The 26,080-nt window shown below is 36.1% G+C and overlaps 2 protein-coding genes across 6 annotated transcripts in view; one reads left to right on the top strand and one right to left on the bottom strand.

Annotated features, from left to right (window-relative positions):
* Window positions 1-10,538, bottom strand: part of LOC132101648 (homeodomain-interacting protein kinase 2-like) — a 91,960-nt gene extending 81,422 nt beyond the window's left edge. For 3 of the 4 annotated variants that reach the window (XM_059506741.1, XM_059506743.1, XM_059506745.1), the window contains exon 1: window positions 10,113-10,538. In XM_059506741.1, the coding sequence (XP_059362724.1) occupies window positions 10,113-10,131 (19 nt within the window). In that variant the 5' untranslated portion in view covers window positions 10,132-10,538. Of the gene's footprint in view, window positions 1-10,011; window positions 10,032-10,112 lie in introns of all 4 variants that reach the window. The other variant, XM_059506744.1, reaches the window with a different exon arrangement.
* Window positions 10,539-11,525: 987 nt separating this feature from the next.
* The window catches only part of LOC132101647 (thromboxane-A synthase-like), a 62,186-nt gene continuing 47,631 nt past the window's right edge, over window positions 11,526-26,080 (top strand). The window contains exons 1-2 of one of the 2 annotated variants that reach the window (XM_059506739.1): window positions 11,526-11,586; window positions 13,748-13,899. In XM_059506739.1, coding sequence (XP_059362722.1) covers window positions 13,799-13,899 — 101 coding nt within the window. In that variant the 5' untranslated portion in view covers window positions 11,526-11,586; window positions 13,748-13,798. The remainder of the gene's footprint in view (window positions 11,587-13,747; window positions 13,900-26,080) is intronic. The other variant, XM_059506740.1, reaches the window with a different exon arrangement.

Genomic DNA, 26,080 nt, shown 5'->3' with positions numbered 1-26,080 from the left:
GTTGTAACGTACCTGCAGCACCGTCCCAAAGGGATTCACGGATTGAGACATTCTGCTGTCGTACTCCTCAAAGAGAGAAGCCTCTAATCAGTCAGCCAGCCTGTGACACCAAAGGCAACACGGACTTTCAAGACACATGAAAGAGGGTGTCCAGCCTAAAATAAACAGGATCCGGAGCCCAAGAAAGGAATGAGTCCCAGTGTTGACGCTCAGTATCCACCCAGTTGTATCAGCTTCCATCCACCTCGACCTCTTTCTACCTCACGCTCTTGCTATGTTGTGTTCACAGTAAAGTTTTCAAGGTAAAAACAACAATCCCAGAAATAGCAAAGGCCATGCTTTCATAGCAAAAGGTCGGCATTTGGCCTTTCTTGGAGATGGAGCGAGGAAGGAGACCGAGATTTTCTGGGCTCCGGGAGCGTCGAGCTGCCCTGACCGGTCAAGGGATATGCAGAGGGGAGGGCAGGCCCGCATTTGTCATTGATCTTGAAAGAGGGGATGGCATCTCACACACACGAAGGTTACAGCCTACACACAACTACACCCTGCCAACAACCCACCAGCAACCTTTCAATTATTAACCTCCAAGAAATCGCAAGATGCACCCCAGCAGAGGAGAGGATGTAGGATGCAGCATCCATCATCAGCCTCCCTTTCCCTCGCTGTTCTCTGGAGTGTGTATTGAACAATAGTTCAGCTCATAGAGAGCATATACAGTGGTAGAGCATTGCGTTAGCAGCACAAAAGGTTGTGGGTTCGATTCCCAGGGAACACGTTAGGTAAAAAATATTAGTCTGAATGCACTGTAAGTCACTTTGGATAAAAGTGTCTGCTAAATGCATACATTTATTTAATATATATATATATATATATATATATATATCAAAAATGACAGTTAAGACATTTATAATGTTACAAAACATTTTAAATAAATGCAATGCAAAATTGTATTATTTTACACAAAAATATCAACTGTTTTTAACGTTGATGATAATAAGAAATCACAGGATTAAATTATATTTCTAAAATATTAAAATAGAATACAGCCATTTTATAAGATAACATTATTGTTTTGTTGTATTTTCAATCAAATAAATGCAGCTTTGAGCATAGGACTTCTTAATTAACTTTACCCTAAAATTTTGAACAGTTGTGTATAAATTGCTTTATTATACTAAATGGATATGCTAAATGTCTCAATATGTTATTTTGGTAACTCTTCAGAATAGGGAACACATTCACTATTAATTAGGAATTAGTAAAATAGTTGATAAGTTTAGGTATGGGGTCAGATTAAGAGATCTAAAATATGGTCATGCAGAATAAGGGATTCATATTTGCTTTAGGAGTACCAATAAATGGCCAGTATGCTAGTAATATGAATGATAATAAACAGCTAGCTAATAGTGAGAATTGGTCCTTAAAATAAAGTGCTACCATTATTTTTGTCAATTAAATGTTTTTATTCTTTTTTCGGGGACAATTTCCATTTTTGGTTGAGCTATCTTTAAGACCTTCACAGTGCTTTGAATTCAAAGAGTGACTTAAAAGTGAAGATTAGTTTTAAAAAGTTGCCAATCAGAGCTTTACTCGTTTAAATAGAGTCTACCGTTAACTGAACAAGCTTTCTTGACAAAGAGGACCTGTGTGTGAGCATGATTGGTTTTCGAGCAGAGCTCATTAAGGGGCAAAGGGGCCGCTCATCTCCGGCTCTTAAGAGTGCTCTGGTCTGTCGGGGCGCCAGTGTCCCTTTCTCACTCCTCCAGGCACACATCAAAAAGTGGGGCAGACTCTCTCAGCTCTGTTCTGGCTGTCTGGGGCTTTGAAGTCCTTTGGTTATCAGCCAAGCGTGTCACGAAACCTGCAGCCATCTGTGAAGAGCCCACAGTTGGGCTGGGCGGCCAAACCCCACAATGACTGACTGTGTGGGGAAAGTTTTACCTGCAGCGCTGTCTGCCGCGTTCAGTACATGAGGCATAAAACACGAGAATGAGAGGGTGGGAAGTGACCATTTTGAAGAGACTTATTGAAAATATCTCTCTCAGGGCTGTTCTTCTACTCTATTCTCCTGACTATATTGCCTTCAAGAAATGCTTAAATAAGATGGAGAAAGACTGAGACATACATACATACTGTGAAGAAAAATCAAATAATGTTTTATTTACCACTATGATTAAATTTGTTTAATTACATTTAATGTTTAAAAAAAATCTATCTATCTTACATCGTTAAAAGAAAGTACTATTTTTAGTAAACGAAAAAAGTAAAAAAAAAAGAAAGAAAAAAAAACTAAATATTACACAAAAATATATATTGAAGCACTTAAAGTAATTTTAAAAAGTGATTAAAACATTAAAATAAATAAAATAAAATAAAGAGTTTGTTTTCGGGTATATTTAGACTTTGCATTATTATTTAAAGGGAAAATATTCCTTTTAAAACATTTTTAAAATCACAAAGTCATTGTTTAGAAAGTCCTAGTAATAAGAGTAAAGATATACATCAAGCTGATCAGCTGATTAATATTATGTTGGGGTCTAACTATGAGATGTTTGTGGAAAAAGCTAATCTGTCTGTCTCATCAAGTTTAGACTGTACATTACCCTGATAAAGCAGGCCGGGCCTCGCCAGGCCAATTGGCCCAACTTATGGGGGTTTCTTGAAAACAACAAGATTATATAGGGCATAGACAATGTGCTTTCAGCAAGCTGGCACGGCATGGGCAGAACAGGGAGGGGGAGGGTAAGCTGAAAGACCAATGAATGCTTTGTATGCCAGTTTAACCCCTGGTTTCATCCAAGTATGCACATGCACAGTAACCCAAATTACAGAAATGAGCACATAAAACCATGTTATATCTTCAAGTACATTAGACAAAAAAAAGATTTCTCCAAAGATGTAAATAAAACAAAGATTATAGGAGTACAAAAGAATTTTACAAAAAACTACCATTTCTGTTTTTCTGGTCATTTTGGCCCAGAGAGGATTTTTTTCTATATAAAAAATGCAAGTTAATGTCAACACATTGGATTAAAACCTATAAAGTCTGCTCACACAGTACAAATTCCCCTCAAAACTGATAACTCTGGTGTTCCCGAGATAGATAGATAAACAGCTTGTTTTCTTACAATTGGTTTTGTATTTGCAACTCAGCTTCTGAGTGAAATTATCCACAAATCATGTTGTTTTCACTCAAAAACTGAGGAAAGCTCAGATCAATAAGGCTTATGATCAATCAGTTCCAAAAGAAATACAAAACCTATGTTAATTGAAAGAAAAGTTTTGAACAAGACTGAATCCAAGATACGGTCATAATAAGACTTACAAGCTCATATTTGACTGGGAACATCAAATTAGGTTTTAAGGTTTTCTTTTTTTTTTTCTTTTTTTTAAGCATAGCACAATGGTTAATTCAATGTACTCCTTGCCATTTGCCAATTGTTTATGAAATTTAGCTATTCCTGAGAGAAAATTGTTCCTACTCCAAATGTTTCAGCTCAAGTTAAACCAAAGCTACCTGTGTCATCAACTACTTGCACTTGTGCATTTTACTAAAAGTCATAACTGATGTCCTGAGACATAGGCATAAGCAGGATTGCATTGCACAAAAGCAGCTTCCAATTCCACAACATTCCATTAGTCAGTGGCTGGTGATATGAACCCTGGTGCTGGTAACCATAGGTGTGAAGGCGAAATGAATGGTGCCCTTCATGAAGGAGTAATTGCCATGTGATTACAGCCCCGCAAATCCAGCGGCTGTGAAAAAAAGTCCCCTTTCATTTCCCTTTGTTGGTGGAAGAATGCAGCCGGGAGGGACCCCAGCGTGAACTGATCCTCTCATATCTGATCAAAGGAAACATGCCAGTTGGACCCCCACCCTTTACGAAAAAAAAGCACATCCACCAGACCTGGCAGAATGAGTCAAAAAAGGCCTATTTGTGATGTTTTGAAACAAAAATGGCTTGATTTCCTTGCCATTCCCATCGGATTCCCTTTGCATTTTCATTGCTGCTTATTTACCTCACTAAGTGACCATATGTTGACATAGCCTGGCAACTAAATGCAAACCTTCGGTTTACCGTGTAAACACGCAATGTATCCCAGAATGCATTAGTTCTGCGGGATAAGTGTGGGTGTAGAAAGGTATGACACTCAGCATCGTCTGAAAAATGTCCTTGGTGCTGCATCATATCTGACGCCCGCACCACTAAACAAACAGAGAGGCTTGCAGCTGGATCCTTCTGTTTCCGCATGGCTGCGAATCAATGCTGAACTCACCTACCCCGGAGTACCGCGCATGTGGCGAGAGCTCTCGGACTAACGTCGCTGGCACGGCTCTCCACGGAACCTTATAGCGGACTAATTGATGCCAGTCATGCCAAAACTTACACAAATAGAGAACCGCAAATTAGTCATTAAAACTGGGAGTTACATAAATTATTACGCAAGACAAAATGGGCACAACAAACAGGCTAATTCTGAAATAATAAAGTCCCATTATGTAGCCTGCAGGTCATGTGCTCTGGTGTCCGAGAGGGGATGTACAGAGCAGAACTTGAAGACAAAGATAGTCAGTGCAATGTGATGATCCTTTCGGCAAGGGACACGCTTCCTAAAAAATAATAAAGATTAAAAATAAAAAATAGCTATATATTATGTATAAAAATCCATTTGGACTATGTGAGAAAAAATATTAAGCATGAAATCTTGTTTCTAAAGTGGTTTCAAAATAAATGTTTTTATATAGACATTACTCTAAAACTACAGTAATTACTAAAACACAAAAATAAGTAATTAGCCTAAATTTAACGTTGTGTATCTTTTTTTCTACCATTATTAATGTACAGGTGGATTCATAAACATGAAGGAAAACATTGAATTCTAATTTATTTCTTTGTACTTATACGTTAAACTTAAGTATGTTCCAGACCAACTGGAATAAAATAAGATGAAAGTATAAATTACTATTACTAAATTACTGAAACTAAGACTGAAACTAATATAAATGACAAAACACCTTTAAAATTACTTCAACTTAAAGTAAAAACTGAAAATATAAAAAAGGTCTTAAAAAAAATCTTAATAAATAGTGCTACTAATGAAAATATAATTAGTATGAAAATAATACTAAGGCAACGCTGTTATGATGGAAAAATTCTTATTAGTATTATGGTTTAAAATTCAGTAATTCATATAAAAATTACAATATTAAATAAATTATAACTTTTACAGCCCCCATTTTTTTTTCTTAAATTTTCTACTCCAACTGTAGCAAACAGTTACATTTTTATATGTTTGCACAGACAACAAAACATACAATACCAACATTTTGATAGCATCTAAAATGCAAACGCTTTTACAAATGAACAACTTCAGAGTCATACAGAGGTTTACAAATCCTCTGAGGTTTACGATGTTGAATTAATAAGGATTCAAAGTTTGTTTTTATAATAAAAGAGATGAATAAAATATTGAAAGCCATCACATTTAACAATGTTTACTTCATTTGACAGTTTCGTTCTGTGAGACTTCTAGAGGTCAGCGTCGCTGTGACAAGCTTCCACAAAAATCACTTAATGAGAAAAACATGCTATACCAAAACATCCACTGTTTATATTTCATACTTGTTGAGCTTTGAAGATAATTACAGCCATACACAGAGTGCAAATGACTTTACTTTTACTACCCCTTTCTGAATTTCATTTATAAATACGTTTGCCATTAACGTCTTTCTCAGACAGTCATTTATTGATAATGAGAGAGACACATTATGAGATCGTGTTGGAATATTGAGCTTGTTCACTAGCAGTTGTGCCATACAGCAAACGCCTGAGTGTTTATAAAGATTAGCGATTTTTTTTAAATCTTAGATCAATTAGTCAATGCACGTTTCAGTTTCAATCCAAACATGCAAAAAGTGGTGCATTTCACAGGCAAAATAAGCACCTATAAAAATGAATGAGCTCACCGTGGATAGTAACAAAGCCCCATTTTCCCCTGCACTTTTGGTTTCTGTCAGTAGGACAGACCCCATTAACTAACCAACCCCCATTTCCCACAATTCTACTCCCTTGGGCACCATAGCACACCTGTGAGGCATTTCCCCACTGAGGTTCTGAGAGCTCAAATGTCCCTCAGGCTTCAAAGGAACACAAGATGTGGACAGCATAATCACATTCAGTAGGCCTGCGGTTCATTCATTGACCCACGGTGAGGCGAAGAGTACTGTAAAGACTTCTGTGAGGATAATACGCTGGAAAAGACTACTTCCAGAGTGACCAATGACCTGGACGGCCATTGTGGTTTTCAAACGTGGATGGCTATGAGAACCAGGGATTTGTCTGTCTGCCAAACAGTGTCACAATGCTTCAATGTCCTCGCAAGGAAGCACTTCCTCTTGATTGAGGGGGGTAACAATGTAAACTCACTCAGGGGCGATGACCTCCAAACTTATAGATTTTCCTGCAATTCTCAACTGGCAATGACCCTGGACCTTAGCCATGGGTTAAGATCAGTTAGGGACAATCAATCAACTCCAACACCAAAACATGTTTGGAAAAGTTGCTTTATTAAATGTATGACGCAGATGCTCATCAAGTGGAGATGGTGGAATGAACTCAAACTCAGGGGAACCAAGAAGGTTTCCAAAGGTCTGAAAGGCAAAAACAGTTGGTTGAGATCATCTACAGGTCAGAGAACAACTAATCGTACAGTTTAGACAATTATACCGGTTCTTAAAAGATTCGTTTCAGAAGGGTTGGAATATAATGGAGAAGTCATTTGGACCAGTTTGAGGGTGCTTTTTCTTTTTGGTTTCTTTGGTTAATCTCAAAAGCTTGAAGATACATTTCTAAAAGAGGCCTCTTATGCTCAACAAGAATGTATTTATTTGATAAAAAATGCATAAAAAAGTAATATTGTAAAAAATTATTATAATTTGAAATAACCATTTTCCATTATAATAGATTTAAAAATGTTATTTATTCCTGTGGTGGCAAAGCTGGATTCCAGTAGACATTACTCCAGTCTTCAGTGTCACACGATCCTTCAGAAATCATTCTAATATGCTAATCTGCTGATCAAGAAGCATTTCTTTTTATTAATATCAATGTGAAAAACAGTTGTGCTTCTTAATGTTTTTGTGGAAAGCATGACACAATATTTTTTTTCCAGATTCCCTAATGAATAAAAAGTTCACAATTAAATATATTTGAAATGTTTAAAGGTTTTTGTTCATTCAATGTCTCCTTGCTAAATAAAAATTGTAATTTACTGACATCAAACTATTGAACAGTATGGTATATTTATGTTTAACTGTGAAACACTCGACCTTCAATGTTCCAGGGAAGAAAGAAAGTCGTACAGTCTTGCAACAGCATGAGGGTGAATAAATAATAATGTAATTGTAATTTTTAATAACTATTCCTTTAAAGATTAAGCATACTGTAAACAATATTAACACTTGGCACACTTGACCCCTAAATATAAAGAGGAAAAACAATAAACGGAAGGACCCAGGCCTGACTCAAGGTGTCTTTCCATCTCCAGCATTCCAAATCTAAAAATTTGCTTCCTTCTGCTGTAGAGACAGGTTGTCCTGGTCCTCACATCAGGCATTTATCAACATGTCAGTGTGGGTTACGAGGCCAGGAGCCAAGACTCCTCTGGCCCCAGATTACCCTTCCATATGGGATTGAGCCAGAGCGTTGGGCCTGCACCACAGCGCTCCACAAAGACACATCAGTGCAGGGGAAAAGTCAACAACAAAGAGCTCTCACTATGGACTGGCATTACAAACGTCTCCACAGACAGTCTGTACCCTAAACTGGAGCAGTAACAGATATTTATTCACAAACCGAAAGGTCTTTTACTCCAGATTTTGAAAAGAGCTGAACACAGCGTGCATGTGCCTTAGCGACACAATACACACATCTGACAGCCATGAAACGAGCAGAGTCGTCTGTAAATAAATGCTAAACAAGCATGCCCAGACATTTAATCTAGTTTTAATGTGTGTTTACATACACTGGCGTTATATTGCTCAAACCACAAAAAGCAACAAATTATTAGGTATTTGTAAGATAATGACACCACCACCACCATATTAAAATTTCCAGCTTTTGTAACGCAATGAAAACAACTCTACAAGTGAAACAAATAGAGATAAGCAGCATAAGAAACACATTTCTGCATAAACCAGCCATCTGAAGTGTGAAAACTACATAATTGCATTCATAAATATCACACAAGACATATGGACAGTAAAGGAAATGTGTGATGCTGCCCCACATTTCCATCTTGAGCACACACATCTATAATAAGGAAGAGCAGAGAAAGAGAAACCACCAGAAAAATGTCGTTTCTACTTCATTAACTACTTCCAAATGACAAATCCCTCGTTATACCTCATGCACATCACTGTTCGACTAAACAATTAGGCTTAAGTCCTACAGATTGTTTCATAAATAAACTCACTTGGTTTTGTTTGGGATTATAGTGAACGTCCCAATTGGAGAAGCTGTTTATACGACAGCCAGAGCAAACCTCGAAAGTTACACGAAAGCTAAAACAAGTGGGTCTTCAGATGTCCCATAAGGTTCCATTGAGGGTCTTCAAATGTTACAGTTCCACCAGATGAATCTATCTAGCATCCATCTAAGATCATCTATCATCTAATCAACTAAGAAAGTTGTAGAGCTGTGAGTAAAGGTTTGCATGTTTTCCACTTGCCTTCATAAGGCAAACCCTAAAAAGTAATGCTTATTCATTTCTGTGCAAATAATCTTAAAGACAAAAAAAGGTGGAGTTTGCTATCACCAGTAGAGGGAGCATGGTTTATCAATCTGAAATACTGAAAAAATTAAATAAAGACAAATGCAAACCTTCAGCTGTCTGAGGCTGGCATGGTACCTCTTGACATTTGAGTCACTATCGCACACATGCATTGCTTCATATTTGTCCAAATTATGAACTACATCCAACCAGAATAGGACTCAACCTCAATCTGATATCAAACTCAACCCCAACTGAAGGCTGTGTCTGAAAACCTTACATTTTAAAGCACTGAAGGCACACGTATCGCTCCAAAAAGCTGCATGTGCACCTATGATGGCCAAAAACTGGCAGCATGTGGTTTGGAGGCACAAGCCATGAAGAGATAATTCATCCAAAAATGTCAAATCTGTCATCATTTACACACCCTCACGTCATTCCAAACCTGTGCGCCTGGAAAGATGTCAATCTCAATCACTGTTCGCTTTCATTTTGCATGCAGCGAAAGTGACTAAGACTGTCAGTCACTAACATGCTGTCCAAAATCTCAGTCAGTCCAAGAGGTTTAGGTGAGTAAATGATAACAGAATTCATTTTGGGGTGAACTAACCCCGTAAGCGACCTCTGCATGCTCTCTGGAGAACAAAACCAGCTTTTTAGGCTGCTGATGAATCGATTTTACCCCTCACAGAGAACAGAAAAATGCCAAGACAGTAAAAACTCTGCTATGGATTCACTATATTCTCCATAAAGCATTCATGAGTCACCTTAACACTGCAGTGTATAAGTTAGTCTAAATCATGCCAAATCATTACAACATATATTATGCAGCATCAACAGAATAACAAGTCACATAATAGTGAAACGAGAAATTAGTAAACCCAATTCCCATCAAGCCTTATCTGTATACTGCCTGTTTGCTTCATATACACTTTCAGTTTTGTATAGATATATAGATCCATAATCTAATATATCTTATAAGCATGCAGAATACACAGCAATCGATTATAAAACTGTGTTATTTTGCACTAACAGTCTATAAAAATAACTAAGGGGAACAAACAGCATTACACAATGAAACGGGGAGGTTTGCGGGTTCAAATACATTTTAGTCAAAATCCACAATAGACCTGGACGAACCCAACAACTAACTGATAGCACATCAAGATAAGATTTTATAATTAATACTAATTTAACAAATGCATCCTCTCTGAGACAAGTAATAGATTGGTAATGAACCTCAGGACCCGACGGTCTCTCTGCGGAGAGAGTGAATAATGTTAGTCAATTATGTGCAGGTCTGACATTAATTTCACCCTCGTAAGGGCTCTAGATCTTACCTTCGTATACAGGGGCCATCGGTGCAAGGATTTCTGTTATTCATGGCAAAAAATGAAGCGACAGCACTGCTCACAACTCAATAAAAATCTGCCATCTTGAGCCGCGGACAGAATCGCTGCTGTCTCCTGCATTACTAACCCAGTTCACCAGGGAGAGAAAAAGGATAAAAGAATGAAAAATCACATCCAGAATTTCAATTTGATGATCGGCCCGCGGTGCGTCATGAAAAAAGGATCTCTGCAACTTAATTCCACGGGTATCGATCCTGGTTTGGCTCTAAAAAAGAGCCAAATTGCAGGTCTTGGCTTCAGCTGGTGATCATGACTGTGGAGTGAGTGCCTGCAAAAGTTGCAATGAGAGAAACGAGCGAGCGAACGGAGCGACTTTGCGTTGTAATCGAACGACGAGGTAACCGATCATGTTGAATTGGGCCTCTAAATCAAACGACGATCTACTCGATCGGCCTTACTGGTGTTCTGCAAACAGCTAACGTTAGTTCTGTCAAAATACTATTGGTATTACATTTATTACTTCCTTACTGCGATGTCCCCATGTTGCAGTGAGGGTGTTATATGCTAATGAAATATTACCATGGCATATGCATCCGAGAAATTTTAAAGATAGTAGGCTACACGTCAAAAAACTTAGTATTGCCTTGATACCATTCATGCTCACATCAAGTGTGAATGATTCCACTTTAAACAATAATAAATAAATTATAAAGAATATTTAAGAAAACTGAACAAAACATCGTTTTTTTATTATTATTATTATTTTTTATTATAATTATTTTATGATTCATCAGAAAAACCGTAACTGTTTTTCCCACAGTTGATGAGACTCTAAATTGTTAATTTTGCTTGGGAAATTTAATCTGCATAAAGTTACTGTGTTTCAGAATTTTTTACAGATTTAAAAATTATGACTGACGTAACACTAGTGTAGGAAGTGTAGAAATATTACTTATATTGAAAAGAGTGATCTGTTTAGCGTTATGTGAAGTTGTGTATATATATCATAGCATATACACATACAGTGCATATTAGGCTTTAGCATATCATTGTATGTTTATTACAGTTAATGCAATAAAAAAATTCAAAAAAGTAGATTACAGAGATACAGACTTATGTTATCCAGTACCAAACAAAAATTAAAACAGTATTCTTCAAGAGGTCATGTATTTTCTTTACAAAACAATGTGGCTACTGTAGCTACTGTATCTGTAGCAAATAAACAAACTGACACAAAATATTAAATAGTACTATTACTTTATTTGTATTATTATTACTATATTCAAATAAAGGACCGTAGGGTACAATTCTTGTGTGTGGTCCACGGCTAGCTATCAGTGCAAACTACAAGTACCACAAGTCATTGCGTGGGATTTTCTTCTTCTTTTTTTTTCTGCCGCATAAAAACTACATTTTCCAGCACGCCGCAGTGTCGTCGAAAGCAGTTGTTGTCAAACACAGGGTAAGCGCACTGTTTATATTATTTTACTATTAGTATAATCTAAAACTTTCATAACATTGTAACGTCCCAGATTTACTCAAACAACAGCAGATTATTAGCAGAGGGCATGATGATCGCTGCTCGTTCCTTTTTATTATGTAAACTTTTGTACGGATTCTATTACAAAGCAATAGGGAAAAGGTGACATGACAGAGAGCATCGTATTGAACTTAATCTTCGTATGTGTAGGCTGACTACACAGTTGAACTGTGTAGACAGTTACTCAGTGTTGACAGCAGTCTAAATTATAAACAATCTTAACTTGAATTTTCATATACGAACAGTACAGTAGTATGCATGTAACAGAAATCAATGCACTGCCAAATCAAATATTAGTAGAATGACTGGTAAGAAGTCATCTTTAAAAATATATATATATTTGTAGGCCTATAAAATATGTGTCTGTTCATTTGTTTTGTTTGATTATGTGACGAACTTTTCACTTAAATAAGGTTATGCTAAAATATTCTTTGAAGTGATTATCATTTTTTATAGTTCTGATCTTTACTCTGTGATCAAGTAAGCAAGCATGGGATATTTGTTTAAGCTTATATTCCTATTAATATGATAAAGTATGAATCACTGAGAGTCATGCATAGTGTCAGCATTATCTGTTAAAATTTTATCTTGCATTATTGTGAAATTGTATGTGATTAGCCCTTTTGCACACAGCTAGATGTCCTAATATGCTCTCAGACTAACAGTTATTGATAATATAATGTCAGCCATGCTCACCATCGTGATTGCTAAAGCCAAGAACTTCCAACTTAACTGTTAAAGCATTAAACAGCGTTAACAGAAGTAGTGTAGTGTAAGCGTTCTTTACCTTTAGCTGGTGTGGGTTGGAAGGTAGACCGCTCGTGTGGGAGATGCTTTTTTTTAGCTTAAATTTCCTTAGAGATTTACTGTACTTCCACACTGACATGAAAGAGCATCTTTACAATGTCAATGATGAGAACTCCTCTCAAGGCCTCTTGTAATAATTGTAAAGTTTTATAAGTATTTCTATTTACAGTTGTTTTTGATCGTTTCAGCTTGTAAGCTGGTTAACCATTTACATTTTGTATTTAACTTAACTGAAAATGTAGGTGAGGTGAATGGGTCAGGTGTCACAGGGTAGTGCTTCCAACTTCATGAAGGATTTCATTTTGTTTAACTAGATATTTATGCAGAAAATGTGAGTGATGCTTGCAAATTAGGAAATCACTGTCACAGTTCTAAGGTAGTTGTTGGTTGCAAAGGCATCTCTGGTTTTCTGGGTAGTTGCTATGTTTTTGCACTTGAAGTAAAGAAACTGGCAAAGTCTCTCTTTTTTTAAAGATATTATTTAATGACAAAACTTCATTTGTTTAATTGTTGCTTGCTTTACACTCATTTTTTTGCACCAAAAGCTAAGTTTAGCAGTAGGAAAAGTAACTAGTCACACTGATGGTTTCATGCTTTATCTGTTTTTTTTTTTTTTTTTTTTTTTTTAGTGTTTTGCTTGCCAGCAGAATAGAGACTAGCCAGGTTTAAAATTCCACTGTTGCGTTATTACAATAAACTTTTATGACACTCCATGCAGTTAGCAACATAATCCACATAAATCCCATACTAAGTGTTTCTTTTAGTTAGTGAGTTTGTTGTGTGTTAATCAAGTGCCAAAATTAATGAGTGCATGTTAAATTATCCTTTTTTAGGATAATACTTTACCAAAAGGTTCCATTAGTTAACTTTAGTTAATGTATTAACCAACATTAACTAACAATGAGTGATGCATTTGTTACAGAAATTATTAAACCATTTTAACATTAGACCTAATAAGATACAACTGCTGATTTTAATAATAATATTATCTAAGATTAATAAATGCTTTAGATGTTTTTTTTTTCATTGTTAATTCATGTTAACTAATGTAATTAACTATTAACAAATGGAACCTTATTGTAAATTGTTACCTTGTTTTTATACAAGACAGTTAATAAATAGCTTTTATTGATGTTATATTTAATTTTATTTGTCTTGTTTTATTAAGATTTGATAAGATCTGATCTAATCTGGCAGATTTTAAGCTGTTATATTGTGATGTTACAGTGTGTAGATAACAAATACTTTGAACTCTTAAGTGCTTTTAATGTGTCAGTGTCTCCTCTCTGTGAGCAGAAAGCCAGCGGTAAGAGTCACAGGTCTCATCATGCAGCCGTTAGTCGACATTCTGAAATGGTTTGGAGTTGAGGCGAGTGGATGGTCCGTGTCTGTGTGCCTTTTTCTGCTGTTCCTCAGCCTCCTTTACTGGTGAGTAAAACAATTTCATCATGAGGTTTCCAAACGCAAAACACATACACTGTTATTTACAGATTGCAATGACAGATTTCTCATGACCGAAGTTAGTACCACTGTGAAATCCAAACAGCTCAGGCTTGTTTTCCTCAGGAGAAGGACAGTGCGATCTGATCAAATTCCAATCACACGTGTCTCCGCACTTATCTTTTAAATGGCTTCCTGTTTGAATGCAGACAGCGTTCAGATTCCGGTCCCTTTTTCCAGTCACTTGAAGGCAAGGCTGAAGGTAATTCATAGATTACTTAGGAATATAACTGTAGCAATAGTTTAGACAGGAATAAAATCCTTAAGAGCTGATATAAATCTTTCAAGGTAAAGCTATAAAGCATATCTACATTTAAAATATTTACTTGAATATAAAAATATAAGTGAACTGAATTAAATAAATGGTTTACCCAAAAATGAAAATTTACTGAATATTTACTTACCCTCATGCCAATCAAGATGTAGATAGAACGAGATGTAAATTTGGAGAAATTTAGCATTACATCACTTGCTCACCAATGGAGTGAATGGGTGCCGTCAGAATGAGAGTCTAGACAGTAGATAAGATCATCATAATAATCCAAAACACGAGTCCATCAGTTAACATTTTGGGAAGCAAAAAGCTGTGTTTATAATCAACAAATCCATCATTAAGACCTTTTTAACTTTAGAAGAGTCCTCTATCCATAAAATCGCATTGACTTTCTTGCAAATATTTATTTATTTATCTATTTGGACTATCTTCAATAGTCATATTGAAATCATGGAGGAAAATGTCTAAAAGTGTGGGGACCTTTGTAATTTGAACAAGCAACAAGAATTCATTTTTTACTCCGATACTTGGAGGTTTAGTTATAGTTTCCACATTTTAAATCTGGTAAAACAGAGCAGTTTTCTATGTTTCTTTGAAAATTTATTACTAAATCAATCTAAATGTGATTTTTTAAATTTACTCAATATGAATTGTGACAAAGCGTCCCATGTTTACTGGCTCCCGACTAAATTTGTCCTTTTATCGTAGGACATTGTTTGTTTTTTTGATAAAGTTCCACACATTTGTCAAACAAAAAAACAACTGAATCCAGTCACTAGTAGTATAATGCATGCTTTTTTCCCCCTGTAGCATTCAGCAGTATTTTACAGAGAGTGACATGATTCTATAAGACAGCAGTGGTCTCAAAAACAACACAAATGAAAGTGCTCAGCATTTAAATAAAGGATTAGTTAAACACTGCTCTTATAATGCAGTGACTCAGTCTGGTGAGAAGCTGATTAGAGTTGCAGGTCTCTATTTAAGTTATATTTAGTTTTCCGTTTCACAACTTTATTACAGCGTTGGAATCAGTGTATTTAATTACAGCCATTTTTACAGGGCTTAGTCACACCCTTCCTTCTGAAACATTTATATTGTCACCTTTAACAGAGAAGAAGCACTGAAAAAAGACCTTCTTATGTTGTCCATAGCAACAAAAGTGCCCTGGACAACAGCTGGCAGGTTAATTAAGGTTTAAGAAGAACTTAAGCCAGTCTAAAAAGATAAGTGTCCTTCATAGCGCCATGACCCTTGGCATCATATATTGCATTACTATTCAAGGCCTTGGGGATTTGTTTTTTTTTTAAACTGGCAAAAAAACTAAACCACCAAAAAAAAAAACCCTGCTGTAGTTGGTTTCATTTAGGGTAAAATATTTCAGGTGGAGTAATTTTTTAACAAGGTTATCTAAAAATTCAATTATAGGTTAAATAAGGTTTTCTATGAAATTCAAATTATTGCAGAATATGTATCAGTGGAATATTAAAGAGAAATGGCTCTTTAATATATATATATATATATATATATATATATATATATATATATATATATATATATATATATATATATATATATATATATATATATATATATATATATATATATATAGCATTGGCATGCATTGCCTTTGTATTTTGATATTGACATTCAATCAGCTATATTAAAATGACATTTTTCATTTTATTAAATATTTATATTTTATTTAAATAAATATATTATTTAAATAAAAATTAAATATTTATATTTTATTTCATATGTTATATTTCTAAGCACACACACACAAACACACACACATTACTAATGTAAATACAGTGTGTGTGTTCTTTTTATTTATACATTATATTAATGTATTATTAATAATACAATTTCCTAAATAATACATATTTTTTTATAATTATTTGGTGGGCAAAAATTTCGGAAGATTAAGCACATTTTTTCACTGTGTATTTGTGTACAATGAAACATAATAATAGAAGAATGATTAGTCTATTTGTTGCATCCTAGCTGAAAGTTACATGACATTTAAGAAATTTAAATTATTCAAGAATATAGTGTCCCTGTTATTTAACTTTTAGCAGTCTTACACACACACACACACGCTCTTTTGTTTGAGAAAAAGTCAATTCCTGTCTGTTGGCAAAGGCACGACTGTCATTCACAGTGGACTTAAAGAGGTAAGTTATGTACGGACTCACTCATTCTGTCACAGTGCAAATGGAGATCTATATCAGAGGATGAAACCTTTCTGCACAGGGCTGCTATTACAAAAAAGTTTTTTTTTAATTATCAATACGCACTTTGGGCTGGACCCAAGGCTAAAATAAGCCATATTAGATTATTGCTCCCTGATTTGAGACTTGACTGCACTGTTAAATACAAGCCTTTTTCCCCTGAGACGCTGCTTGTCAAACACACAAACTTCTAATACAAAAGACGCAGTGTTACGGAACAAAAGTTTCTAATCAGTAGAAAGTCTTTCCTCTGAGGTCATCCATGTGTAAATAAGAACACTATTTATTTGCATCAAACTTGCATGTGATATTGTAAATTTGCTGCAATGCAGCAAAATATGGCTAAATGTGCTTGGCAAAGCAATATATATTTGTGGACCCTCCTGAACTACTCCAGCACATTTAGTTTTCCTTTAAACAAAAAACTGATCTTCAGTTTGAAAGGTTAGAGCTTATATAAGAGGCCATCTTGGACCAGTAGAGTGAAGGGTTTTACAATGACAGGGCCTTCAGAGTGTTTGCAGTTGCCAGAATGTGAGGAAAGCATGATTATCAGTGAGCTGAACTTCTTCTGAACTCTGTCCCTTTCTGCCACATTACGCATAATAAAAGGCATGATGAGAGGGGACCGGAGACAGCCAAAGTGTCACCTACTGGCAAATGAAGCTGTTAGGTTCAATCCTCTGTGATTTGGTGTTGCTTGCTGGAGATTGGACATTGCAAAAAAGGTTATTTGGGTAGCTTGACAACATGAGCAGCTGAACATCTGTTGTTGTGTAAATTGGAAGATAATCATATCTTAATTTGGCCAGTTTATTCTGATGCCCAGTTTAGTGGCTTGCGTGGGAATGCTGAGAAAGCAGCTTGTACTTGCATTTTCTTATGAATCATTTTCTTGTAAAACTTGTGTAGTGAAAAATATTTGGATTACAAACTTGCATATAGGTATGGGTCTTTTTTTTCAGGCTTATGATTTTATACAAGCCTTCATGATAATATATCAGTACCATATTGGTTGTTACAGATTTAGTTTTTTATTTATTGGTCGATATTGGATATTTAATTATGCTGGGCATTTTTCCTATTTTTATATTAAGATTACATTTGCATCATATGTTCATTTAAATAAAAATAATAATAATAACATGTAACAATGTAAAAAATCTAAAAATGTATCACTTTTTTATGCTGTACATTATATTTTGTGATGCCTGACATGTATCTTTTAACATGTTTGGTTTTTAATATTTTATTTTTTATTTATTTTAACAAAATATTATAGAATTTCAATTACACAAAAAAAAAATCACTGAATTTATAAAAAATTAAATAAAATGAGAAATAAGGTAAGTGGTTGCAATCAATTTATTTTAGCTACATTTAAATAAACAAATTTAGTTGCCTAACTTTCAACAATTTTTATATATATATATATATATATATATATATATATATATATATAATTTTATTAAGAGTCTAGCTCTTTAATTTCGTTTAAAAGTGGACATCCTGAAATATAATTAGGTGTAGTTTGACGTCTGTCTCACTTCTCCTTTCTTATAAAGGACAACTTAAGTATAAAGTGACACAGCTTGCCCCGCTCTTATGCACTCATTCCTATTGATCTTCTTCTATTGTTCCTGTCTTCAATACATTCTGAATGTGTCTCCTTCCTCATAAACAACATAAATTCCCCCTTCTGTGAAACCTGAGAAGTTAGTTTTTTCATCTCTTATTGAAAACTTGTTAATCCCTCTCACTTAACACACTGTGAATATAGGGGCCTTGTGACCATGACCGAATCTCTCCACTGGCGAGGCTGAGTGGAGAAGATGACATATTCTAATAGATCCTCTCATAAAATTTATGACACAGAGTCGAGTGCGAACCCATCTGTCACCCTTTGGACTGCATAAACAACGGGCACCATTTCAGAAAGTTCACGCACTTGCAGTAGATGTGTGACATCTGCTGTGATATCATATGGACTCCTCCTCTGCTTCACTTAATCTCTCTTCCACAAGAAGAGCTCTTTTGGATTCTTTGCAGGAGTCTATTAAAACTCTTAATCCTCATGCATGACATTATTAAACTATTTAAACACATGCAGACAGCCTGAGATGTTAGGTTGTGATTCACATAGAATTAAAAATCACACCATGTGATCTGTATTCAATTTGAGAGCCTAGCTATGGTATTGTGGTTACAAAGAGTTCTGGTTCTGCTTGCTGATTGGACAATACAAGGTTCAGTGTCAGGGACTTTATCTTGTAGAAGAGGGATACTAAAATGAATAGTTTGTTTCTCCATTAGAACAGCATAACATCACTTGCTCAACAATGGATCCTCTGCAGTGAATGGGTGCCGTCAGAATGAGAGTCCAAGCAGCTGATAAAAACATTACAATAATCCACATGTAATACACATGACTCCAGTGCATCAATTTAAATCTCGTGATGTGAAAAGCTGCCCCATTGCTTCCAGGACAAGATGCGTTATTTAAGGTTAAACACTATAAACACTTCTTTTTATTTCACATCATGTTAACTGATAAAACGGAGTTGTGTGGATTACTTGTGGATTATTCCGAATTTTTTATCAGCTGTTTGGACTCTCATTCTGACGGCACCCATTCACAGGATCGGTTTTCAGCAAATTTTCATTTTTGGGTGAACTATTCCTATATACCTATTGAAACTAATTTAGGTTTCCACTACATAGTTGCCTCTTAGGACACAAAAGAAAATATGCTACAAAAGTCAATGGAGTCCAAATATTTCATTATTTCTACAGATTATTGTTTTGAGTTCAATATGGCACCCAAAGCCCTCTTGTATTGTGAATATATTCACAGATGAAGGACCTGGATGTCAAGGCCTCACAACAGCCTTTTAGCCTTTTACTCATAATGTGTAGCACAGCCTCTTCTACTTTATTGCTTCAGTGGAGCACATTTAAGAACATTTGGTGCTCCATGTGTGTTTGCTTGAACTAAAATTCCTCATCCATAACTGCTAGTTTCATTCTTTACCCTCACTGTAGCGCTAGATTGTCAGTTCCCTCTGTGTTCTCAGTAGCCCAATCTAAGTGACTATCTTTGCCCTCCAATGTGAAAGTAGAGGCTGCACGCCGACCATTCGATGCTGATTGCATCAAGCTGTGGACAGCTGACTTGGCAGCAAGGCACTTGCACACACAATGTTTGACTTTCTTTGTCATTGGCCAGCCTGTGGAATGGTTATTGTTTAATTGAGGGCCGTTGGACAGCTCATCCATCACAGATGTTAATCATATCAAACGTTCGCACCTCCCTGAGAAGCTGCTACACTCCTCCGTTTCCACGGTGACGGGCACCTAATAAATCTAAATATGGTAATCTACTCTAATTTCACCCAGATCCACCCTTCGCTGTAAATGAGCTCGTCGCCGCTCCCCATGCAAGACCGCCACAAAGATAGGCCAGCTAATATGGAAATGGAGTACCCTAGCACACACCATTAAAGTCTGTAACCAAATTGTCTTGACACCTCATGCTGCAGATGTGCAGAGGGAGAGTTATATGTAGCTTAAATCTCAGATTCCACAATTGTTATTCAATTATGAAGTGACAAAAGTCAGTAGTGGCTTTCTTCAGGCTCTTGGTGCAGTTTGCTGCGTGGCTGCTTTGTTATTAAGCACCAGGAAGCGACTGACAAGCCCTCCTGCAGCTTGAATTAATTCACTGTCATTATGATATGAATTCGTATTAGATCATCTTTCTGTAATTCATAATTAATATTAATTTTATATTTTATTTTTCTGCCTGTGGCGTCTTGTAGGATTAATGAAGTACAAGTGGAGTCTTGAAGGCAACCTTGATAAGAGCTAGAAGCCAGTCTTTCTCTGGTCAATAGATTTTAGTTACGTTTAAAGTGTAAAATGCTACCATAAAATAGTAATTCATATAAAAAAGAAAAGTTTAATTATGTATTGTCATATTGTTCCAAACCTGTATTACTTTCTTTTGCAGAACACAAAAGGAAAGCTTCTGATGAGTTGTAATGGTCACTGTTTTATATTCATTTACAATATATATATATTTCTTTTTTTTTTTTTTTTGTCATATGAAAGTTGAAGAAAACAGACCAAAATAAGAGTAATTATTGACCTCATCATGCTGTGAACCGCATTGAGTTGATAAGTTGTGAACCGGATCAAGTCATGAATGAATAATTCAGACAAGAGATTAATTTACAGGGGTCACCAGGCTCAGTCCTGGAGGGCAAGTGTCCTGCAGAGTTTAGCTCCAACCCTAATCATACACACCTGAACCAGCTAATCAAGGTCTTACTTGGTATTCCTGAAAATTCCAGGCAGGTGTGTTGAGCCAAGTTGGAGCTAAACTCTGCAGGACACCGGCCTCCAGGATCAAGTTTGGTGACCCCCAATTTAAGATCAAAGGACCACAAATGGAATCTTTCTCTTGAACTCAAGGAGAATTACAGCAGTTTCAAGTAAATAATGACTTGAAATTCACTTTGATCCTGGACAGAGCTGTTATGTGTTTTTAGCAATCTTGGAATATTAGACTTAAATTATTTTTAAGGTTTAAAGTGCTCCCACAGACTTGTACTTGAAATGTACTGAAGCTTATAAGCTTTGAAAGTGATGCAAAAGCAACATATAGTATGATAACTTACACAACTTCATGTGCTATATTTTATATCTTCCGAAACCATTTGATAGCTTTGTGAGGCAAAAACAGAGCAAAACTTTAGTCGTTTAGATGGCTGTTAATTGCGGAAGTCCATTTTTGCCACTGAATAAAAAAAATAAAAAAATCTCGCATTTCTGATATTTTTTTCTTGCAATTGCATGTTTGCATCTTGCAATTCTTTTGCTCAGAATTCTGCGATACATATGGGCAATTCTTACTTTTTTCTCAGAATTGCGTGATAAAAACAAATGTGAGTTATAAAGTCAGAATTGCGAGAAAAAAGTAAGAATTGCCGTATATAAACTAAAATCCTATAAAAAAATCCTAAACATCCTGTTCTGGAGGGTGGGGGCGAGTTTCAACATTTCTTCAGAATTGCGAGTTTATGTTTCACAATTCTGACTTAATTCACATTTTTTTAAAAACATTCTCAGAGTTTATTTCTTTCCATTCTGACTCTATAACTTGGAATTGCGTGTTTGTATCATGCAATTATGAGAAAAAAGTCCGAATTTCAAGATGTGAATTCACAAATTGCGAGAAAAAAAGTCAGAACTGCGAGATAACTACCAGTTACCCTTTTTATTTCTTTTTTTATTTAGTGGCAGAAATGGGATTCCAAGTGTCAGTCAATCGAATCTATAACTTGAGAACTGGATAAAATCAGGAATGAAACATTCCCAACATTCCCAACAAAAAGATTTGTTGAAAATACTTTAGTGAATAATTGCTTAAAATTCAGTCTGATTTGAAATATAGAGCATGACCACTTTTATGGTGCCTATGTCCTTTTTGAAGATCATTCTTAAAGCCTCACTTCCTTTCTATAGTAATTCCAGGAATCAGTACATTATTCAAACTGTCTCCACAGCAGAAAGAAATATGGGATTAGAACAACATGGGTGAGTAAATAATGACACTGTCAAGTAATGTTCCGAAAATGATAAATAATGACAGAATTTTTGGACAAACTGTTCTTTTAAGCCACTGTCCTTTTACATCACGTCTATGAGTTTCAGATTGATACAGACTCTCTCAGCCATCTTTTACAAGTCAGTGCGGCGAGACATGTTGTTGTCCCTGCTGAGGGCTGGAAATAGCACCATGTTTTGTGTGGAAAGGCTCGGAAGAATGGGATTGGGTCCTGGGGAGGTGTTACAGAACCGGAGGGACTCGCATGACTAATGCAGAGAGAGAGAGAGATGTCACAGCAGGCCTGTTCACATGTCTATTTAAGCGCCATTTTTCAGTCTATTTTTGGTTATTGTTGTCTCACAGCTGGCTACACATGTGCACCTGCACAAACAATGCACATCAGCAGTGCGGAGGTGACAGGGCAAGATATACTTCTATTCAAACTGCCTTCTCTCTCTTGGTTTATTCCTTTTCTTCCTTTCTCTTCCTTTTAAAGAAGCACACTGATGAATGGTTGAGCACTGAAATGACACATGAACTCCTTCCTCTGTAGCCTGACACGAACTGAAGCTGTAATGAGGGAAAAGTGTTTGTGTGTTTAATAAAGGCTGGTATGCTGAATTGTAAATGCATGTCGCCTAGTGATGAGAGGAATTAGAAGTCATTAAAAAAAATCCTCTGAACTCAGTGAGGGGCTTTAAACATGCAGTCATTAGTTTGCATAGCGCGACGACACAGGTCGGTAAACAAGAATATCTTACATCATCAACTGTGTAGGTTGGTTATCTCCGCTACAAGCAGCACTCAACAATCCCTCTGGGTACAGTAACAGCACAAAACTTTGTTAAAATAGATGAATGCATCTCTGTGCACAAATCAAATGTAAATATGTCATGCGGTAAATGTTCAATAATAGCTATTTACTGACTGACACAAAAGCTGCACGGCATTCGTTCGATGATCTACATCAATAGCTAGAAAAGAATATCCATTTGAAAGAGGTTTATAGACCCAAATTAGTGTGTGAAAGTAATGCCTCCAGTATAGCACTTAACAAATAATAAAGTACTTCACCTAATTTGTTTATTTCCATCTTCTGTTTGGAACAAAACAGAAGAAAAAATCGTGATCGATTTTGAAGGAAAAGCGATTTAAAAACTGATGAGAAGTTAATTATAAATCTATTACTATAGTCTCAGCAGTTTTTTTTATTTATTTATTTTTGTTTTGTTTTATAGAATGAATTGAAAGAAATGATAGGTTTACAAAACAAATTATTTTATCAGGACCAAATTACCTTGAAATTTTACCTGGTCATTACTTCTGGCATCAGTGTCACACAATCCTTCAGAAAGCATTCTAATATGCTAATAACTCATGGAATATTTGTTATTATTAAAAGGTCCCGTTCTTCGTGATCCCATGTTTCAAACTTTAGTTAGTGTGTAATGTTGTTGTTAGAGTATAAATAATATCTGTAAAATTCTAAAGCTCAAAGTTCAATGCCAAGCCAGATATTTTATTTAACAGAATTCGCCTACATCGAACAGCCAGTTTGGACTACATCCTTCTAGTTCCTTCATTAATGACATCACTAGAACAGTTTTTTGACTAACCTCCGCCCACATGAATACACAAAAAAGGGGGCGTGGTCTTGTTGCGCTCCGACGGGGAAGAGGAAGAGTTGCGTTTGTGTTTGTCGCAATGTCGTCGAAACGCTGTTATTTTCATATCGGACTCCAATCATCTTTGTTTGGGCTTCCCAGGGACGCTGTACTTGGAGATTAATGGTTACAATTTATGTTTAACTCGGTTCCCGAAAATTATAATCCACATGTAAAACTATGTGCACATTTTGCTGAGGACAGCTTCCTCAATCTCAATCGGTTTAATGCCGGATTCGCACAAAGATTATTCTTGAAAGATGGAGCAGTTCCCTCTTTGTCTGGAGAAGGCGTTGTTTATGGACCACAAAAGGTAAGTGTATTTTATTATTTAAGTTGGTGCGTTTAACAGTTTCTGTAACTTATTACACAAAGGGCAACACTGTCTAGCTTTGTTAACTAAATTTTCATGCGCATCTTGTCAGTAAAGGCGTTCTGTGATTAGAAGTACATCTCCAGCACGTGCGCTAAGCTGCTGTCGAATCACGACACAGGAACCGCTGGCCCAATCAGAACTCATTACGTATTTCTGAAGGAGGGACTTCATAGAACAAGGAAGTCATCAGCCCGTTTTTACAGCGGTATACAGATAAGTGTATTGTGTGAAAAATACTTTGTTTTTTTTACAAGCGAAACATGTTATATTGCACACTATAAACACAATCAAAGCTTGAAACGTGACCTTTAATGTTAAAATTTGTTGTGCTGCTTAATAGTTTCTGTAGAAAATGTGAAACATTTTATTCAAGATTCTTGTGTAGGAAGTTCAAAAGAAAAACATTTGTTTGAAATATATATTTATTTAATTATTATTATTATTATTTTTTTTAAAGTTTATAAGCTTTTACTTCTGCTTTTATTCATCAAGGATGCATTAAATAGATCAAAAGTATTAATTTCTTTAAAAAGAATTTTATTGACCCTAAACATTTCTTCGTGTAGTTTATATCATATACCTCTAATGCATGTATGAAAATGCAGGTCAATTTCAATCGTGTGATCCTCTGAGTCCTGTGAGCGATTGATTATGTGACAGAGGAGAATATTTGAAATGCGTAGCTGTGAGCCTGTGTCAAACTGAACGCTCCTGTATGAGCCCCTCTGTGCATGAATCACACAATCTCATTTGTGTTTCCTACTTAGATTAAGAGGGTTTGTCGATCCTCTCTGCCTGATTTCAGATACTGGCCTTGGTATTTGGTATGAAATGATAATGAGGACTTTATGTTTCACGGTATTTAGGACTACCAAAGTACCAGTAGTTAAGCCAAATTCAGAATGAAAGAATTGTCTCCCTTTTAATTCATACGTTGGATTTTGAATTTAATTGGCTAAACCTGACAGGAAGTAAAGTGGGAAGGACAGAAAGTGGGATTCAAAGAAATTCACTGCAGTTCATTCACTTTTGGAAATGAAGAATTCCTCCAACACAAACTAGTTTTAGTAAATCCTATTACCACGTCTGTCTGTATAATTATAAAATTGTCCTTTGATGCTATCAGCAAGCCTGTTGCTCAAACTGGCTCAGGTTACTTGTGTTAAGAGGTACAGTAATGTGAAAGTTTATTTTAAGAGATCTTCATAATAGCAATGAGATCAGAATCTTTACTAAGAAACATGATTTCAACTCTGCATTGTTTATTTGTCTACTATATGCGTTTTAAACACTGAATTTGCTTTTAAATGAGTTTAAATCATGTGCTTGTATACTCAGTGGTTTAAACTCATTTGGCTCTCCGTCTGGTGTTTGTTGTTGCTGTGTGTCGCTAGTCTTGCCGTCGCAGATTGTTTGGTGTTGTGCTGGACTGTAGCGCCTCCTCTTTCACAGCTGATCAATCGCAGCAGCTCTCTGCTCTCAGAGATAAATGTGCACCCTGAGCTCACTACCGCAGCGTGACCGCCAAGCGTCTGATCCAGGTCTGGGTACTGCACAAAACTCCACAGGGGAGCTCGTCCTCTGCCCACCAGCAGACCGCTTAAGCAGTTCTGGGCATCGCTTTCCCAATGCACACACTCACTCTGTAGCCCACCCAGGCCCATGGCACCATCAGCAGACTATTGGGTGGAAAGCTGGCATATCACGGTCCATGTGACTGCAGCTGCACACGTTAGTGTGTGTGTGAAAGCGACAGAAGAGAGCTGGCGATATTGTGGCCGTGATAAAACTCCTGTCCGATGGGCTAATCCTGCATGAATCAATGTGCTTTTATTGGTGCCCATTTTTAATAGGCTCTTACAATAGAAAAGAAATCAAATGTGTCATGGATGATCAAGAGAGACACTAGAAGCAGGTCAGAGCTATTATAGCTTGCACTTTTATGCTCGGCAG

The sequence above is a fragment of the Carassius carassius genome, chromosome 23, assembly GCF_963082965.1.
Source record: "Carassius carassius chromosome 23, fCarCar2.1, whole genome shotgun sequence".
In the NCBI taxonomy this organism is placed as follows: Eukaryota; Metazoa; Chordata; class Actinopteri; order Cypriniformes; family Cyprinidae; genus Carassius; species Carassius carassius.
Note: the sequence above shows the minus strand (reverse complement) of the source record. Positions and strands in the feature narration are given on the sequence as shown.